Genomic DNA, 14611 nt, shown 5'->3' on the forward strand with positions numbered 1-14611 from the left:
TAAACTATGGTTTAGCACTACATCACACGGGTAATAAAATGATTCCTTCTCTGACCTGTCCTTAGTAACATTATTGTAACTCTCATTGGTTTTGTAGTTGTACTATAGGTAAATTCACACCATTTTTCAGAGAATAATCCTATTGCTATGGAGTTCAGAGAGACCTATTATAGTCTAATAATAAATAGCTGCAATCTACAAACTGAAGTACAAGACACAAATCCCACATATTATTCATAATTGTAGACTCCGCCCCTCCAAGTAACAGGAGCAATATGGCTTAGGCTTCTGAACAACAATAACCCAGAACAGGATGGTATCAAAGTTACGTTTTATTGAATTACGTTTAAATTTCATATAGAAATATATTAACTGAATGTGTTTTAATTGGAAGTAGCTCCAAGGAACAAGGTCTAAGGAAGGTATAAATGCTTGCAACATTGAAGAAAGAAGAAAGATCATGTTAAACCCATCAACATCCACACCAATTTTCTGTATCCGCAAGAATCAAGGCAACTTGCGAGTTAGCAATAAAGTCTATTAGAAGTTATCTAAGACAGGATTTGCATAAAGGTTTCAGGTTGCTGATCTGAAAAAGGAAACGGCTCCTTTTTTCTTCCCAGGCGAACTCAATCCAGCAGGGAACTCACAGCTTTGCATACTGTTGAAGAATCGTCCCCAGCTTCTGGCTCAGCATGATGTTTCCTTTAACTTTCAGCTTACCAGAGATGAATGCCTACAGCAAGCAGAGTGGGGGGGGGGGGAGAAACAATTAAAGAGGCTGTCTCTGCTCTTCCAGAGTTGCACTTTTAAAGAACAGTTACAAGAGAATGCGACAACGAGGAATTAACTGGGGACGGGGGCGGCATCTGCTGTGGACAATTGGGGTCAAACCTATCGAATCACCAGGGGTTGTTGTTTCTTTGAACTAAAGGAAAGGAAAGGTTAGAATAATTCTGAATAGTGATTTTGAAGATCTGGACCATTCCACAGTTAGGAGTGTAGAGCTATGAGACTGCAAATTCTCATATTGCCCACTGCAAAATATTACCATGGGTAGAAAGGAAATGCAGCACATTAGCACGATAAGTCATCAATTCAGCAACGATGATGCTCAATTCTTAGGCTATACATAACCAGTCGTAACAGCATGCAGAACATGAAGAGGCGAATTCTCAGCAATGTATCACTTTTAGGATGCACAAAATGAAGCATTATGGCTTGGTGCACACTATTCTGTCATGTCTAGGCTTGCCATAATGTCTGAAAAATTCCAGACATGCCAAAGGCCTGGCTGAAGAGAAATGCTTTTGTCTGGTGCCTAAATATATATATTGAAGACACCAGATAACCCCCATCCCACAAATGGGGAGCCACGACAGAAAAGGCCTGTTCTTGTGTTGCCACCCTCCAGACCTCACGTGGAGGATGCACACGAAGAAGGGACTCGGATGATGAATGTGTTAGAATTCCTGCTCCATGATTGCAGTCATGGGATTTTTGTCTTTCACATGACGGACTATGTTTTGACTCCACAGAATGGGAAGAGACAGAAACAGTATGTTTGTGTTACTGTGTTCCGTGAAGTGAGACTATTGTCCTTTGTTCTTTTTCTCTTTGCTGTCTGATGCTAGAGAGAGAGGGAGCCATGTTGCAGTGCTCCGTGTGTGTTTACATGTAAATAAAGTAGATTAGCCCAAATGCTGAGTTGCTGAGGTCTGTCACGCAAGTTGCGCAAACTCTGCGGATCCCTAAGTGTGCCGGTGTTGGTTGGCATCGGTCGCTGTGATGTTCAGGCTGAAGAATGCTTATCAAGCTCCCGAACAATTGACCAGGAGGGAGAGAACATGCCAATTGGGCATGTGTCTCTGCCAGGGTCCTACTCGAGTGTAGGCTGAACTCCTGACAGAATGCAGGGGCCAGGACACTTCATATGGGGAGAGGTAAGCCTTCAGGTATTGTACATAGCATTATAACAACCGAAACAAGATGTCCAAGATGACTAACAAATTAGGTATTTTCTTAATATGGGAAGTTGTTGCTGCCCTAGCCATCCTTTGTTTAGGCTTGTTGCTTTAGCATCTCTTAAAGGTAAAGGTAAAGGTACCCCTGCCCGTACGGGCCAGTCTTGACAGACTCTGGGGTTGTGCGCCCATCTCACTTAAGAGGCCAGGGGCCAGCGCTGTCCGGAGACACTTCCGGGTCACGTGGCCAGCGTGACATCACTGCTCTGGCGAGCCAGAGCCGCACACGGAAACGCCGTTTACCTTCCCGCTGGTAAGCGGTCCCTATTTATCTACTTGCACCCGGAGGTGCTTTCGAACTGCTAGGTTGGCAGGCGCTGGGACCGAGCAGCGGGAGCGCACCCCGCCGCAGGGATTCGAACCGCCGACCTTTCGATCGGCAAGCCCTAGGCGCTGAGGCTTTAACCCACAGCGCCACCTGCGTTAGCATCTCTTAAGCACCTGCAAATTAAAAGTCATTCCTTTTATACATGAATTCTGCATCTGTACCTTTTGTGGGTTGATCTTGCCAAGCACCAAATCCACGAAGTCGTCATCCGACAAGCTGAAAATGGTGTCAGCCTTCTCGCGGGCTGGTCCCTGGTACACGTCTCCGGAGCCATTCTTTAAGTCCATGGCTGGGGGAAATTGATAAGAGTTTTTTTTTTAAAAAAAATGGAAAAAGCAAAAACTGAATGTTACATACTCCCTTAAGAACTTTTTTTTTTTATCAAGAAGAGAGTCATACAGAACACTGGGAACTTAAAAGATACAAGACAACAGTGGTTAACAGCAATGAGATTAATTCCTGAATTTAATTAACTAGCAAACACACAAACACACCAGAACTCAACATTATCAAAGCAGAAAAAAGACAAAAGCAAACATTTCTTTTATCACTACACCCAGATTCCCAACCATATAAGTTCCTAAATTATTTTAATTTATTAACACAGAAGTAATGAAGTCTACCTAATTACGTGCCTCCCGTTCAGTCATTTGAGTTACCTGCTGTGGGGATGCTCCAACGGAGAGTGGCTCAATTTATGAAACTCGTTATCCCCAGGCACTTGGGTCCTTTGAGCCCCCTCACAGTATGACAACCTGTTCGGCTTTCCGCCGTATCCTGCAACCTACCCTCATTAAGCATCCGAGTGAAGATGTTGTACATATGCTTTAATAGCTAATTACCTGGGGAAATTGCTTCTGCTGAAAAGTGTTGGCTCAGAATCTCTGCGAGTTGCCTCAAGACATTTATTTCCCAGGCCATTTGAGATGCGGTACCAAGGGGGTGGGGGCACACAGAATGATGCTGCTGCTTGGAGAAGGCAGTGAAATCCCTGACTGGAAGCAGGTTCAGAACATACAACATGAAGTATTTCTTCACTTAAGGAAGTGGGCTCTGGGCTGGCCCTGCTCTCAGAGTCACAACTGCCCATTGGCTCCACCCCAGGACCTCAGTGCAAATGGGGGAACCTTTGAATTCAGCTGAAGGTGACAGGCTCTTCCATGGAACCCAGAGTCCCAAACTCCACAATCTATTCATCTGAACATGTATAGGTTCCTCCTTCAGACCTTCTGGCAATGTGCAGAAGGTCTGGGGGGTAGAGCCAGTGAGGAAAGTGGGGTGTCCATTGCACACAACCTCCTCCACCAATGTTCTTCGAACATATGGAGCTTAATTTCTGGAGTGGGCTAATAGAATTCACTGCCACAAGATGTGGAGATGGTTTTAACTAAACTGGTGTATGAGCAAAAGCCAGCAGCACAGAGGCAACAACAACAACAACAACAACAATAGTAATAGTTTGTTGTGGTTGTTTTTTGAAATTGTTTTTATCGGATTTTACAAATGTAAAGTTCTAACAACACCAAATGCATATCCATATATAGAGATTTCTCTGAATCTCGAGACTTCCCACCATCCCCCTTCTGGGTCCTATTGTCAACATTTTCAGCTGCATATAATTTCATAATCTATATTTTGCATCTCTCCATATTATCCATAGTGCTTGTGACATTACAAGTGTTATTAGAATCCTGCTAATGTTTTCATCTGCTTACAGTGGTCTCCTAAATAAATTTTAAAAATTCCCATTCTTTCTTGTTGTGGTGGTTGTGGTGGTGGTTGTGGTGGTGGTTGCTTTCTGTTGTTGTTGATGCTGCTGCTGCTGCTGCTGCTATAATTTTTATTTTAAGTGCTGGGTACAACACTGAATACCTCCCAATAGATCTACTTTGAGTGAAACTTAGTTAAATACCATGCTATGTGTACAGAATCCTGGGCCGTAACAGGAGAAAGGGCAGGATAGATCTAACAATATAAATAAATAAATGTCTGTATAAAAATGGGTTTTACAGTTCATCTCTCCCCTCTCAAGCACTTTCTATACTATACTGCTGCAGTTAGTAGGAAAGATGTAATCTTTGATTGGTACTCTCAAGCAGTCTCTCCCTGGAAAATGAAGAGGAAGACAGACAGATACTAAATTTCTCTGTCAGTACAGGAAGTTATCTGCTCAGATAGAGGACGTATATCGCTTATTACCGAACTCTTGTGCTTGAAAAAGTCGCAGCTGTAAAGATAATAGTAAGTACTTCAGTATCGCCAAGTTCAATAGTAATATGCTGGATTCTTTCCTCTGCATCCTGCTAAAAAGGTTACCAAGTGGAACACAAAATTGCCTATAAGTGTACGAAGGCAGCAGCAAATTCTGTATGGATTTTCCCCAGAGTAGTCATTGCAAAAAAAGAAAAGAAAAATGAAGGCAGTATTCACATTTAATCTTTTCGTGATACATTTCAGGGCCAACTATTATCCGGGCCAACTTATTTTTTTAAAAATCAGTGTCCTACTTTCCCTCAGCATACAGGCTTCTCCCCCTTCTAAGCTAACACACACACACACAAACAAGGATATGGTGCGGGATGTTTTGTTTTGTACTATAGTGCTTTTTTAATGTTCCATTTCAAGACTATCTTAAATCTTAGCCAAGTATCTCTCCTTTCTTTACAGAACACCAACAATTTCTCAAAATGTCCGTTCTCCCAAAGTCCTATTTCCTGCACAAAATGCACTGCCAAAATGATCTACTACAGGGTATATAAGCTGTCAGGTATCGTGTAGCTTGCAATGGAGAATGTTATGACAAGATTTTGCTCTGCCAATTCATTTTCACATTTTGCAAATTTCCAGAGCCGCTCTCTTCTCTCCTGCCCCTGCTAGAGTGTATAAAAACAACGCCATTGCCAAGCTAATGCTCCTGTAAGGACCTGACATTTTTAATTATGATATCCAAGCAATTTCACCATCGGTGAGACAACAAGTTGGAAGCTGCTTTCTTTGTCTCTAGGTTGTCCTATGAATAACAGCTTCACAAAGAACAGGTTGTGCTTGTATTTGTTCTATGAATTGTCTTTGTGAGATGTTGTCTATATGCTACGCAACACACCGTATCTCTGAAGCAGTTTTACATGGAATTTTAATACAGAAGACTTCAGCATTTACCTGATGGGTTCCAATAATATTGCCTTTTTTTCCCTTTACAAAAACCCCACAGCTTTCTCCAGTTTAGGATGAACATTGAATAAAACAATTTAAAAGATTTCACATAATCCTCTCTGCAGATGAGAAAGTTGCCACATTGCAATACCACCATACTCATTTTTTTAAAAAAACAAATGATTTTTTTCTTAATATAAGATATCCACAGAAAGGGTTCCTATGGAGAAACATCGCCAGCTGTTTCAGAGAAAAAATAGGGTACGACAAGTATCTTCCATTATATATTATTATTATTATTTCCATACCGTAACAGGGAGGTTTGCAAAATAAACCATTTAATGGTATACTGGATAACTGCTTGGTTCAAATTTCAATTCACCCAAAAACTCACTAGCTGAGTCACTTTCCTCTCTGCCAGCCATTTGTAAATTAACATAGCATTACCTAACCATACAGGGCTGTTGTACAAATGAAGCTGTAATCCTATATACAGACTTACCTGAAAGCAAGTCTTACTGAGACTTACTTCAGAGTAGACATGCACAGTGCCTTGAATACATCTAAAGCACAATATCAGACCCTCCAAGTGTCCCTATTTTCCTGGATTTACAGAAGCCGTCCCAGTTTCTGATTTGATCCCGGAATGTCCTGCTTTTCCTTAGGACGTCCCTATTTTCAACGGATACATGCTAGAGGATATGGTAGGGTGTCCCTGTTGTCACTGGAGGTATGTTGGAGAATATGGAGTTACCAATCCCTGATTGATAATTGATATAACCTTTAAAAGGCAGCCCTGTATAGTGAAGTTTTTTTAAAATGTTTAATGTCTTACTATGTTTTTATATATGTTGGAAGATGCCCAGAGTGGCTGGGGTAAGCCAGTCAAATAGGAAGGGTATAAATAACATCAACATCGTTGTTGTTGTTGTTGTTGTTGCTGTTGTTGACTAGGATGTCCCTGTTTACATTGGAGAAATTTTGGAGAGTATGCAATATAAATGCTAAATAGTCTTGCTTTCATTACCTCGAAGGAGGCCTTTTGGTAAAGACCAGTTTACCATTAGAGAAATAAGTCTCTGATTTAAATGGTCTCGGATTTAAACGGCCTCGGCCCAGTATACCTGAAGGAGCGTCTCCACCCGCATCGTTCAACCTGGACACTGAGGTCCAGCTCCAAGGGCCTTCTGGCAGTTCCCTCACTGCAAGAAGCGAAGTTACAGGGAACCAGGCAGAGGGCCTTCTCAGTAGTGGCGCCCACCCTGTGGAATGCCCTCCCATCAGATGTCAAAGAAATAAGCAACTATCTGATGTTTAGAAGACCTCTGAAGGCAGCCCTGTTTAGGGAAGTTTTTAATGACTGATGTTTTAATGTATTTTTAATCTTTTGTTGGAAGCGACCCAAAGTGGCTGGAGAAACCCAGCCAGATGGGCGGGGTATAAATAAATTGTTGTTGTTGTTGTTGTTGTTGTTGTTGTTGTTGTTGTTGTTGTTGTTAATGGGGGAGGGAAACAATGAATTGTCTTGGTAAGATCTCAAATGCATTCCATGCAGTGTATAAAAGGAATTCTTATTGTTGTTCTTCTGCATTTATGCTGAAGAATTTCCACTTCCAATGCAAGTATTAATTCCGGTTCACGTGTCCCAGCTGCTGAGGGATGGTAACGAAATGAAGAGGCTGGCATGATATGGAATGATACAAGGGAGGAGGTTCTAGTCAATTGCACAAAGCAATAAAAGCTTTTTTGGCACTTGTGAATTTGGGAAGAATAAAATTATTGGCCGTGTCAACCAGAACTGCAAATCATTTCCTTAAGGGCTGCTTCTCGTCATTTATTCCTCTGACATTCAGCCCAAGGACATCAGCTGAAGACACCAGAGATTCGGCCGTCACCCACAACAGCTACGAGCTGCAGGGGTCCAGAAGGCTGCTAGTGCTGTCAACAGCAGCCGTGGCAGATTACGCCAGAGACGAAAGCCAAGGGAGAAGTGACAAAAGCCAAAAAATGAAGTGCCAAGGCAGGCACAGCAGTCCCGTGGATTTATCAATGGGAAGAGGTCTAGCAGGTGGGCCAGGAGAACAAAAGCAGCCGTCTAAGCAAAGGCACCGCTGGCTAAAACCTAGCTGCAAACCTTTAGCAGCAAAGTTTCAAAGCAGATCCCAAGAGAATCAAAGTCTAACATCATCAATGTTAACAAAAAGATTGTGAGATTTTATTATTATCGTTGCCCTTCCTAGTGGAAAACACCAGGCATATCGGAATTGGGGCTGAGTGATGTCTGGTTTTCAACACTGTGATATGCCACCAGCTAAATATCGCAATATGCCGATGTCTGAAATAAGGATGGAGCTATGTAGAGGCATTTCCGTGTGCTGCGCTGGCTCGCCAGATGCAGCTTTGTCATGCTGGCCACGTGACCCGGAAGTGTCTCCGGACAGCGCTGGCCCCTGGCCTCTTAAGTGAGATGGGCGCACAACCCCAGAGTCGGACACGACTGGCCCGTACGGGCAGGGGTACCTTTACCTTTACCTTTATGTAGAGGCAAACAGGGTACTGTCCTGGCAACTGCTACTGCTTAGGGTTCTAAAACAGACACATTTTTACAGAGCAAAGGGGCGGCAGAAATCATGAAAGAAGCAACGCTAGCTTCGCAGTTTTTCCCATATTGCAATTTTTTACATAGCGCATGCACACACATCATGATTCGCAATATGTGACCATGTTGAATATGATGTAATGATTACCACAACGTGGACTTCAAACCAATTTTGGACAATGTAGCTATACATCGCCCAGCCTTAATTGAAACCTAGTCAGATTGGAGGCGGTGAAGCAGGTTGAACAATATGGCTAGATTAAAATAGATCTAGCTGCAGAGACATCACCTTGCCAACAAAGGTCCGTATAGTAAAAGCCATGGTTTTCCCAGTAGTGATGTATGGAAGTGAGAGCTGGACCATAAAGAAGGCGGATTGCTGAATAATTGATGCTTTTGAATTATGGTGCTGGAGGAGACTCTTGAGAGTCCCATGGACTGCAAGAAGATCAAACCTATCCATTCTGAAGGAAATCAGCCCTGAGTGCTCACTGGAAGGACAGATTGTGAAGCTGAGGCTCCAATACTGTGGCCACCTCATGAGAAGAGAAGACTCCCTGGAAAAGACCCTGATGTTGGGAAAGATGGAGGGCACAAGGAGAAGGGGACGACAGAGGACGAGATGGTTGGACAGTGTTCTCAAAGCTACCAGCATGAGTTTGACCAAACTGTGGGAGGCAGTGGAAGACAGGAGTGCCTGGAGTGCTCTGGTCCATGGGGTCACAAAGAGTTGGACACGACTAAACGACTAAACAACAAGAAGCTGCCATTTGTCTGTCAGAAGAGCCCCAGTACATTATAACCTTTTGAAGAGGATATCCAAGGCTACATAAAAGGAAGAGTGACAGGAATGTATGGTTGCTATATGAATACTCACCTCAAGCTCAGGCTGGAAGTTAGGCATATAGAGCATTTTGAACAATCTACAGCCCTAGTCAAGTGTTATGGTGACAAATAAAATCTACTTGCAAGCATGGTGAATGGGGACAAGCGCAACAAGCGTCTCCTGTCCCTCGCCTTTCAACTCATGGGGGTCAAGACTTCCTCTACTCAGGGAGACATTCCCCACACAATAATCTGAGTTCTAAACCATACAGAGTCTCCACAAGAGGTTCCACGGTTCAGACCTTCACCATCCATGAGATGGAAGATGGCAGAGGTGGCGAAACTGTTTCGCATGCTCGTCCCCTACTCGCATGTGGGTTTTCACCCATGAGCAGAATGCCTGAATGGTGCTTATATCAAGCCTAAATGTGCCCAGCAGTGCTTGCTTATACGATGAAGCACTGAATAACCACAGTCTGCAGCTGTTTTCTTCTTCCACTGCCCCATGAGAGTTGCTGACCTAGATGGCTTCAGCGTACGAGGTTTCGGGTTTGAAAATGGAAGGAAAGAGATAAGAAAACAGGGATCTTTCTGCTTCGTTCTTAGTGTTAAGGGAAGGAAATTCCCAATGTTCTTTACTTTTGATGGCTCTCTGACATAGAAGATGTTCAAAAAAGGTATTCTTGATTATTCTTAAAGATTAGTTTTGATATTTTTCAAAAGTTTTAGAAGACTTTGTACCAACTACTTTCTCTCAAGTTTCCTCTGTGTGGAGAGAGAGAGAGAGAGAGACTTAGCTATATGGACAAAATTCATTTTTCTTTTGGGTCAACCAAGTAAATCCTTATATGGAGATTTGAAATTTAATGATTTTGTTTCTGTACTTAAATTAATCTTGGTATCTTTCATTTATGGCTGATAATCAGCATTTTTAGTTGATGTGTTTTTTGTATTATTTGGAATATTATATTAAATGTCTGCGTTGCTTAGGATTCACTAACATATAAAAAGCACAAGTTAAAGAACATACTAAGGCAGTGGTTCCCAATTATGGGTCCGGGGACCCCGGAGGTCTGCAGAACACACCCGGGGGTCCGCGGCACTATAACTTGCCACTTATCTTGTTAATTGCACGGTGAAAGCCACAATGAGGATCCATGAATCACCCAGCCTCTGCTCGTGACCAGGGCCTGCTTGCCGGCAAGGGAAAACTTGTGAAAGTGTTCTGGGTGCCAAGTGAGCTAGGATTGGGCAAAAACCTCTGACACAGTTTCATGGGGCTCTTGCGATTGGGGGCAGGGAGAGATAGAGATAGAGATAGAGATAGAGATAGAGATAGAGATAGAGATAGAGATAGAGATAGAGAGATAGAAAGATGATAGAGAGATAGATACCCCACACAAACGGCTTGCTCCACCATGAAATTTAGAGAACTCTCCCACTACTTGTAGGTAGGGTTTTCAGTGAATCTTGCCTTATGACTTTGGGATTCATGTCTCATCTTGGAAGTCCAGCAGGGGAAATAGCTAAGCAAATTACTGCTGTTGTTAGTACAACAACTCACCCTCTGATTATTTAGTTTAGTTAGGGCTACCATACGTTTGGGATTTCCCAGACATTACTGGGATTTCAAAGGCAGAAGTGATGCCCGGCGGGAAATTTTAGGTGGGTTTTTAGGAAACAATTTTAGGGGTTTCCTTAAAAAAAAAAAAAAAAACACGTCAGCAACCAGTATATGCTGATATATCATGATGACTGTAATTTGTCTTGGCTGCTTCTTCCAAGATACATGATCTAGCCCTACACGGTGAGCGAGTCCCAACGCATCTCGGTCTCAATTGCGAGCCAAGGAGCATTGGGGCTTCGTTGAACTGCTCAGCTGGGGGGTGGAAGAGGTCTCTTGCCCCCCCCCCAGCTGAACAGCTCTGCTGCCTCAGAAGGCATCCTGCCCCCCAGCTGAGGGAGCCTCGATACTTCTCCAACTTGCACACAAACAGAAGAAGCCTCGGGGCTCCCTATAGCCGGCGTGGTGGTGGAAGCCACCCACCTGTCAATCACATAATGTCATAATGACATCACGTGATGGAGAAGTGAGTGGCTGTGCTCATCTGGGCCATGAGGCCGATCCTGATCAGGATCTGACCCATGGAGACAAACAGGTTCCCCACCGCTGCTTTGCAACAGAGGTCAATCACTCAAACTCATTGATTCAGCCTCATACACACACACACACACACACACTAGCTCTGCACTATGATCAGGAAAGACATTGGCACAGAAGAGCAGAAGCTTTCAAGGCATGCATGTTTCATGTGCTTTGTTTTTTCATCACAGCACTTTTAGCATCAACAGCAAACTCCATACATAAATACAAATGTGGAATAGTCATACATAAAAATGCAGCTGCCACTGGGGATAGCATATTATGTATCCTAGCACAACAGAGTGATCAGAACAGAGGATAATGACGACAGAAAGTATAAGAGGGCATTTACATGATGATCATCAAATGCTATTTACCGCCAGGCCAAAGAAGTATTAGCATGATCCTCCCACATGTGGGAGGGGGCGGGCATAATGTGAGAACTGGGATTTAATCCAATCTACTGATATCCAATTCATTGTTTACAGCACATTATAGGATTGAGTCAGATCTAAATACTGTACTCAGGATTCAGTTTCCAAACCCGAGATGAAGACCAGTGGAGCCTTAAATATTTCTGTAGACATGGATGTGTCTTACTCAAAATAGAAAGTATTATCTATTGTTTCCACGTCCAACTGCTTTGTAGATTACGTCTGCTTGCAAATGGGGAAATAAGCCGATGTCTTACAGAGACAAATATGAAAAGGAAAACATCCACAGAAGAAAAGAGGAAGAAAATAAACAAGAATTTTCATAATGTGTATAGTGCTTTTGACTGTCAAAACTACACATGTCACCACTGTAACTTTTGCAACAAATCTATGCAGCATGATCCTGTGTAAATATCGTCACTGAGAGATAGTGTCCTTTTGTGATATATCTGAACTAGGATTTCAACTCTGCATAGCAACCTCATTGCACACTAGCTCTAAGGTGACAAAATGCTAAAGTCTTGTTTTCGATGCCACAAGCCCTACTGTAATAAAATATGCCTTCACTTTATTAGAAAGCGAAGCTTCCTTGGCTGCCACATTCCTTTCGTCTAGCAGGGCTTAGAACCACATAAGGTTTCTCACTTCATTAGACGACGCAATAAGGCATTCCGTAAATTAATTAAACTTGCGACTTACTCCACTGCACTGCGGTCTTCCCGTCCTTAGTGATGTTCCACTGAAATATGGCATTTACTTTCTTCACCAGCTCACTGCCAAGCTCTTTGATGCGACGACCAATTTCTCCAAACACAAGGTCACTCTTGAGTCCTGCTACCTAATGTATACAAAGACATATGGCCATTGAGGGATTTCACACGCAAACCCATATCCTGTGATTCATTACCGCATGCACAGATAGAGAGAATTCTAGCTTCCTTCTTTACAGGATATTTTGTGGCCCTTATCTGTGGCGTTATAGGCCCCAGGTAGCGTGTTCTCCACCTCAAAAAAGAGCTCAATATGCTCCTACTCTTTTTGATACAAAGGTGAAAGGGTTTAAGGGGCAAATGACAGGTTTCTAGATGAAAGATTATGGGAAACTGCTCTAGCAGTATTTCCTGGTAGAAATACTTCACAGCCACGTGTTACTACAATTAAAGCCTTTATTCAGCTAAGCTATGCAAAAGTGATTCCATTTATAAACCACTATTCACAAAACATCTCCAAGCAATTCAGCAACAAAAACATCAATGGTAAAAAGCACATGTAAACAGAATCACAAGCTCAGTTTTAAGCAGAAACAGACTGGGATAAAAAACCTCCACTTAAATGGCTGGTTGGGAAAAGGAAGGCTGAAAAGATAGGAAAGACAGCTCCTGTCTGACATGTAAGCCACTTTGATATATTTTTGTATGAAGCAATGCATAAATGTAATAAATAAAATAATAATAATAATAATAATAGGTAAGAGGAGGACATTCAAAAGGGTAGACACTTAAAAGCTCCAATTCCCCCCTGCCAAAATGCTAATAGGCCCAATTTCTACATCATGTAGAATCAAGCTCCTGATGAAATGGTATTGGCAAGATGCCTTCTCCTGCAGAACACAGCTGGGTATACAAGGGCCGAGATGATATTTTAGGCATATTTTAGTTACTTCCACGCAAACACTCAAACCTTCCAACTCAAACATCCTCCCATCCAACCAATCAATTAAACAAGTGAACGGGAGTCTAATACTACTGGATTTACATGAGAATCCTCTGCTTTCGTTTACAACAGAAGCCATGTTGCTAGCCCTGATGACTAGAAATATGGAATTGAACATCTGTGGCGGCAATGTCTTCTGCAAACTGATAGGTCTACATAGGATAGCTGAGGAGCACTGTCTTTAGAGGTCAGGTTAGGGAGAGTGACCTCAGTGGTTTGTATAAACCAATTCCTCTCCTGATGACTTGCAAAAACAGGATTTATGCAAAATTAAACAAATGAATAACGGGACGCAGGTGGCGCTGTGGGTTAAAGCCTCAGTGCCTAGGGCTTGCCGATCGAAAGGTCGGCGGTTCGAATCCCTGCGGCGGGGTGCGCTCCCGCTGCTCGGTCCCAGCGCCTGCCAACCTAGCAGTTCGAAAGCACCTCCGGGTGCAAGTAGATAAATAGGGACCGCTTACCAGCGGGAAGGTAAACGGCGTTTCCGTGTGCGGCTCTGGCTCTGGCTCTGGCCAGAGCAGCGATGTCACGCTGGCCACGTGACCCGGAAGTGTCTCCGGACAGCGCTGGCCCCTGGCCTCTTAAGTGAGATGGGCGCACAACCCCAGAGTCTGTCAAGACTGGCCCGTACGGGCAGGGGTACCTTTACCTTTACCTAAACAAATGAATGCAAATTGGCTGGAGTGAAATACGTCACAGGAACTGTTTTCTGGGAGGGTGGAGGATTTGGGTCATAATGCAAAGGTTTGCTGCTATTATTACCATTTCATGACTAACTTAAGTCCCATCAGTTTTAATGTGTCTACTCTAAGCGTGATTAGATTTCTATTCAATTCATTTTCATTATTCAGTGCAGCATATATGTTCTTGAATTCATCATACAAAGCAATGACTCACACTTTCACACTTTCCCTACCTTAGCTGAAGGCTGTTCAGAGGATGAGGTGAGATCGACATATGCTCCTCCAATTGCAACCTCCCCTGTCTCTTTGACCTGGGAAAAAAAAAATCAATTATAAGCAATTTCTACAGCACCAGTGCGTGTCTGAAAAGTCTGAATATAAAAATTATAAACAGAACAATAGCTATATTAGAACAATTTAAAGATCTTCTTTGCATCTTAAATTGCACAGGTCAAATCTAGCAAAGGAAAGAAAGGGTTGAAATAGAAATAATTAAGCAAAATGTCCTAAAGCCAGAAACATTTTGCTTGCATCCTTTCATAAAATCAAGTATGGCTTAATGAAAGAAAACCTAAGAACAATCAGTGACAATGTTCCGGTGGGTTAAAAAGCCACAAGAGCAGAGGAAATAATCAGTTCCAATCATTTCAAATATTAAATACAGACTTGTCAATGAAAGGGCTGCATGTTTTAGCCAAACATACAGTGT

General features: G+C 42.8%; 1 protein-coding gene across 1 annotated transcript in view; it reads right to left on the bottom strand.

Moving 5' to 3' along the window:
* Positions 1 to 314: 314 nt before the first annotated feature.
* HSD17B4 (hydroxysteroid 17-beta dehydrogenase 4) overlaps positions 315 to 14611 on the bottom strand; it is a 73061-nt gene continuing 58764 nt past the window's right edge. The window contains exons 21-24 of the mRNA XM_079995482.1: positions 14136 to 14213; positions 12206 to 12344; positions 2514 to 2641; positions 315 to 736 (exon numbers count right to left, since the gene is read on the bottom strand). Coding sequence (XP_079851608.1) covers positions 647 to 736; positions 2514 to 2641; positions 12206 to 12344; positions 14136 to 14213 — 435 coding nt within the window. The 3' untranslated portion in view covers positions 315 to 646. The remainder of the gene's footprint in view (positions 737 to 2513; positions 2642 to 12205; positions 12345 to 14135; positions 14214 to 14611) is intronic.

This window comes from Podarcis cretensis (assembly GCF_951804945.1).
Source record: "Podarcis cretensis genome assembly, chromosome: 11".
Lineage (NCBI taxonomy): Eukaryota > Metazoa > Chordata > Lepidosauria > Squamata > Lacertidae > Podarcis > Podarcis cretensis.